At 43.7% G+C, this 6171-nt stretch overlaps 1 protein-coding gene across 1 annotated transcript; it reads left to right on the top strand.

Moving 5' to 3' along the window:
* Positions 1-913: 913 nt before the first annotated feature.
* Positions 914-2730, top strand: LOC141021619 (uncharacterized). The gene is made up of 3 exons (XM_073497459.1): positions 914-1365; positions 1584-2204; positions 2274-2730. Exons 1-3 carry the CDS (start codon positions 914-916, stop codon positions 2728-2730), a joined length of 1530 nt encoding a protein of 509 aa, XP_073353560.1.
* Positions 2731-6171: the final 3441 nt, after the last annotated feature.

Genomic DNA, 6171 nt, shown 5'->3' with positions numbered 1-6171 from the left:
ATGCAATAAGAACGATGACATGATGTAGACAAGATCTATCTATGTAGAGATGGACCCCATCGTTTTATCCTTAGTAGCAATGATACATACGTGTCGGTTCCCTTTCTGTCACTAGGATCAAACACCATAACATCAAACCCACTACAAAGCATCTCTTCCCATTGCAAGATAAATAGATCAAGTTGGCGAAACAAAACCCAAATGTCGGAGAAGAACTACGAGGCTATAAGTAATCATGCATATAAGAGATCAAAGAAACTCAAATAACTTTCATGGATATAAAAATATATAACTGATCATAAACTCGAAGTTCATCAGATCCCAACTAACACACCACAAAAGAGTTACATCATATGGATCTCCAAGAGACCGTTGTATTAAGAATTCAGTGAGAGAGAGGAAGCCATCTAGCTACTAACTATGGACCCGAAGGTCTACAAAGAACTACTCACGCATCATCGGAGAGGCACCAATGGAGGTGGTGAACCCCATCCGAGATGGTGTCTAGATTGGATCTGGTGGTTCTGGACTCTGCGGCGGCTGGGTGAATATTTCGTCGAATCCCCTAGGCTTTTTGGAATATTGGGGTATTTATAGAGCAAAGAGGTGGTCCGGGCGGAACCCGAGGTGGGCACAACCCACCAGGGCGCGCCTGGGCCTCCTGGTGCGCCCTGGTGGGTTGTGCCCCCCTTGCGGCACCCCCAGGCGCAGCCATGGCCCGTTGTGTTCCTTCTAGCCCATAAAAATTCTCCATGAAGTTTCGTGGCATTTGGACTCCATCTGATATTGATTTCCTGCGATGTAAAAAAACATGCAGAAAACAGCAACTGGCACTTGGCACTATGTCAATAGGTTAGTACCAAAAAATGATATAAAATGACTATAAAATGATTATGTGACTGATCACGCTCAGATGGCGGGAATTCTTTGGGCTTCGTTCAAATCAAGGATGGGCCAGGCCCAAGGGATCAATATGGGCTTCGATTTGAATCATTTAATTCAGCCCATCCCGGGACTGGAGGAGCTCTCCTTGCCGTTTTCTGATGAGGAAATTAACAGAGTTTTGAGGGAATTGCCGGTGGATTGGGCACCTGGTCCGGATGGCTTTAATGGGATGTTTGTCAAGCGCTGTTGGCCTATAATTGAGAAGGACTTCTTGAGGATGATTCAGGATTTTTATGAGGGGAAGCTTTCATTGGAAAACATTAATGCCTCCCTCATTACGCTCATACCCAAGATCATTTCACCAGAAGGGCCCGATGATTTCCGGCCAATATCTCTCACCAACACTTGTCTTAAATTTCTAACAAAATTATTGGCCAACCAGTTGCAGAGGGTGATCCTTAAGTGTATCCACAAAAATCAGTATGGGTTCCTTAAGGGTAGGTCAATTCAGGATTGTCTGGCCTGGAGTTTTGAGTATATTCATCAATGTAAACAGTCCAAGCATCCAATCATAATTCTTAAGTAGGACTTTGCTAAGGCCTTTGACACTATCGAGCATGAGGTTATTCTTCAGATGTTGCAGCATAAAGGGTTTGATGCCAAATGGATTCTTTGGCTTAAACAACTGTTGTCTACAGGTTCTTTGTCTGTACTGTTAATGGCATTCCTGGAAAGCAATTTAAGTGCAAGTGTGGGGTCAGACAGGGTGATCCACTATCACCTCTGTTGTTTGTCATCGCAGCAGATCTGTTGCAGTCTGTGGTCAACCAAATGCTGGAGCATGACACGCTCTCTTTGCCTATTCAAACCCACGACAGAGAGTTTCCCATCATTCAATATGTGGATGACACGATCCTATTTATTGCAGCTAAGGATGATGAGCTTGTTGCCCTCAAGAACATGTTGCTTACCTTCCAACAATCCACAGGTTTAAAGGTCAACTTTGCTAAATCCTCAATGATTCCATTGAATATGACTGATGAGGAGGCTGCTAGACTAGCTGCTATTCTTGGTTGTAAAGTTGGCCAGCTCCCATTTACTTATCTTGGATTGCCTTTGGGAACTACAAGGCCAAGGATCATTGACCTCATGCCCTTAGTTGACAGTCCTGAGAGGAGGTTAACTGCAAGCTCTTCTATGCTGAATCAAGGCTCTCGCTTGCAGCTTCTTACCTCTGTCCTGACCTCTCTGCCAATATACTATCTGTGCAGCCTCAATATTCCAGCAGGGATCATTAAGCAGCTAGACAGAATCTTCAGGCAATGTCTTTGCAGGGGTAATAGTGATGCTCCAAAATAGTCTCTGGCTGCTTGGGAGCTGGTTTGCAGGCCAAGAGATAAAGGGGGTTTAGGTATTATTAATCTGAACATCCAGAATAAAGGACTTCTTATCAAGCATCTTCACAAATTCTATAACAAGGTTGATGTTCCTTGGGTGACCCTGATTTGGAACAGCTACTATGACCATGGGGTTCCACAGGCAACAGCTCATGCGGGATCTTTCTGGTGGAGGGATGTTCTGAAGCTGCATGAGGCTTATACTGCTATTGCCTCAGCTCATATCAACATGGGTGATTCTGCTCTATTCTGGACAGATTCTTGGCACATTGGGGGCTCTGCTAGACCTCTATGTTGGAGATTGCCAAGGTTGTTTTCATTTGTCGATAATGATGGGATCTCTGTGCAGGAATTTCTTCAATCCCAGGATCTTTACTCTATGTTTAATTTGCCTCTTTCTCATGAGGCTGCTGCTGAGTTACACATGCTGGAAGGTTGGATCATGTAGTTAGACAGAGACCCCGCTATACCTGATGTTTGGATATGGCCTGGTTAATCAGGAGGATACACTGCCAAAAGTTTCTACATGATCATGCACTCACACCTACCTACAATACAACCTTGCAAATGGCTATGGCAGAGTAAGTGCACCATGAAGATCAAGGTGTTCGGCTGGCTATTATTCTTTGACAGACTTAACACCAAGGACATGCTGGTTAGGAGACACTGGCACTCAAACCAGGATGACAATCTATGTCTCATTTGCAGTGAGCTGGTGTATGAGGATAGAATCCATTTGTTTTTAACTGCACCTTCAGCTGTAGAGTCTGGAGTTACTTGGGCATTGATTGGTCTGGAGGCTCAGATATTCTGCAATGTATCATGCATGCTAGGTCCAGCTTCACGTGCATGCTAGGTCCAGCTTCACGCACCCTTTCTTCTTTGAAGTTATGCTAACAGCAGCATGGAATATTTGGATTTTAAGAAATGGCAGAACCTTCAGAGCTGAGAGAGCTACTTTCAGTGCTTGGAAGTGTAAATTCATCCATGATATTTCTTTGCTTGCTCATAGGGTGAAGGATTGTATTAAACCAAAACTCTTGGCTTGGGTTGATTCTTTGTTGTAAAGCAGGTAGGGTTGTTTAGCCATAGGTAGACTCTTTTCTTTTTCATTCCTTGTATAGTATGTAATTTGTTTGTACAGTTGTGCTTTCTTTAATAAAGGGCTGTGGGGCTTTGCCTCACAGTAAATATTCAAAAAAAACTATAAAATGATTATAAAACATACAAGATTGATAATATAACAGCATGGAACAATCAAAATTATAGATACGTAGGAGACGTATCAACCCTCACCTCGGCCAGTACCACTATTCCCTTGCTAGCCGCTCCAGCACCGAGAGCCTTCTCCCCCGTAAATCAAGCCCCCCAAAACCCCACATTCCAAACTCCACCATGGCCGAACGCGAACAGCGTAGCATCCATATGAGCCGCGATTGGAGCAATCTCCTCAGTGACATCCTCGACCTCTGTTGTTCGTGTATGGATATGTTGAGCGCCGCGCGGCTGGCTGCATGCTCAAGGGACATGTAGACGGCCATCGTCGAAGCGAGGCCTAAGCTTTTCAAGACACCCTGCTTGCTGCTATCTGGTCATGCGAGATTTGCTCACCATGATACAGAGGCGTACATGATGCTCCTCGACTTAAATCCGACCTCCATTAGCCGAAACTTCTTTGCAGGTATGTAGTGGCTCGTCGTACATCATTTCCCTCGACTTTGATCCGATCACCATCGCCCGAAACTTCTTTGCAGGTATGTACTGGGTTGGCATGAACTCCCACTGGATGGCTGCCGTCAGAGAAGACGGGAAAAAGTTGGTGCTCGTGAACTTCCAGACCTCCCATGAGATTATCCTTCCTTCGTTGGATTATATAGGGTTTTACCATCGCGGTCCAAGTCATCTAGATTACCACATCCGTTGGACGGACCTTGTTTTGCAGAAGATTGTAATCTGCCAAGTGCCCACACGACATGCGGATTACGCAGACTTCAAGCTAATTGCCTTGTTCGACCATGGACCCGCCTATCTTTACGCCGGTGCCTTCTTTAGCTGGAGACAACTTAGCTCGCAATGGATCGTCAAAGCTAAGACACACTTCTGTGATGCTATTGAACACAATGGTATCATCTATGCAATCAACAAAGCAAATGGCACCACGTATTGCTGGGACGGCGCGTGTAAGTTGTTTTCGTCTGATGTTAATGATAACGCCATGATACTGTTTGAACTTTTTGTGATGATTGGCATATCCCTGTTTGAGCAGAATTTGAGTAGAACTATGGCAATGTATTAGAGGCGTCGTAAATCAGCTATATTTGGAATGAGTTAATTCATGCGATTGTGACCATGTCATTACAACCAATTTGTACCCTTGAATAATCAAACAGTTAGGAAGATATGGATATCCTCCTTACTTTATAGTAATCTATATACTACTAAATATGAGTGTGTATCAATAGCCATGTTAGTTTCCTCATTTTCATGATGTAGAAACATGCATCACACTGTTGGTTTCATCTAACCATACATTAGGGAAGTAAATGTGCATATGGAGAACTCTATATTTGGAAGTAGCGAAATCCTGTAATGATTAGCATGTGTACATACCTATATTCGCCCTTCAGCAATCAATGGCTAGAATAATATCCTCACAAAAAATATGCCCACAGAACATGAGTATATAACAATGCATGGTCTGTTAGTTTCCTTGAAGAATTTGTTTGTGAGGACAGAACATGATTACATAACATGCATGACATGGTAGTTTCCTGTGAAGAATCGATTGCGAGATAACATGAGTGTAACCATGCATGGCACTTATATATTTTCGAACCCAGTATACATTTCCCTGTATTTTCCTCTCAGTTCCAATAGGGACATATCAATGATGTTTCTTGCATTATCCTACTCATATTCTGAACAATGTTGATCTTACATTAACAATGTCTGTCCTTTTTGATATGATGCAGTGTCCCTACAGTTACTGCCCTTTGTAATCACACCACCTTTGCCAAAAACAGGGAAGCACAACTGGTTCCTCGCTTGATCAGACGACGGCAAAACACTGATGATCATTCGCACACATGAGCCGGAAAAGTTATATTGCAAAAACCTCACTGTGTACAAGCACCGTGAAATACGTGAGTATCCGGACAATGGCTGTTACGTCTATGCGCAGGATACCAGCTTGTTGGGGCCTTCAGGATTTTTGAGTTGGAGGCGGGTAAACAGCCTTGGTTCACACTCTCTGTTTCTCGGACTCAATTATCCGATTAACCAGGAGATCACCGTTGGCGAGGACCTTGATGGCAGAGAGGCTCTGTTTGTTATGGAAAACTGTGTCTACATGGCAAGCCCTAGGACTTCGGTAGCAAACTCCCCTGATTGTCAATGATACAACCTGCAGCCAAAAGAAGGTGAGAATGACAAAGGCATCTGGATTAACTTTGATCCTTGGATGTCTCAAGTCCGACAGGCAGTGATGTGCTTCAAGCCTTCAGGTTGATAGGTAATTGGGTTGTTGCGTCGAAAGGGTGGAGTACTGGTGTCTCCGGATCACTGGTCGCTGAAGCGGGGCTGCTAATTCTGATGGTGTTGGATCATCCCTCTTTGAATAATTTTTGTCTTTGCTGCTTGTTCTAGATGGGTAGTTCTCTCTTTCGTTATGCATATTCCTTGTCATTTGGTCATCTTCGTCTATGTCACTCTTACTATGTAATAGTTGCCTCTATTTAGAATGTCATTCTCGTCTGGATCACGAGAGTCTGAGCGCTGCAGATGGGTGCGTTTTGGTGGTGTAGGAAGACTTCTTATGAACTATCATGTCTTGCTGTTTATGTCAATAGTAGTCACTAGTCAGTGTTTGAATGTTGTATATATCGTTGTT

Source organism: Aegilops tauschii, chromosome 4 (assembly GCF_002575655.3).
Source record: "Aegilops tauschii subsp. strangulata cultivar AL8/78 chromosome 4, Aet v6.0, whole genome shotgun sequence".
Classification (NCBI taxonomy): domain Eukaryota; kingdom Viridiplantae; phylum Streptophyta; class Magnoliopsida; order Poales; family Poaceae; genus Aegilops; species Aegilops tauschii.
Note: the sequence above shows the minus strand (reverse complement) of the source record. Positions and strands in the feature narration are given on the sequence as shown.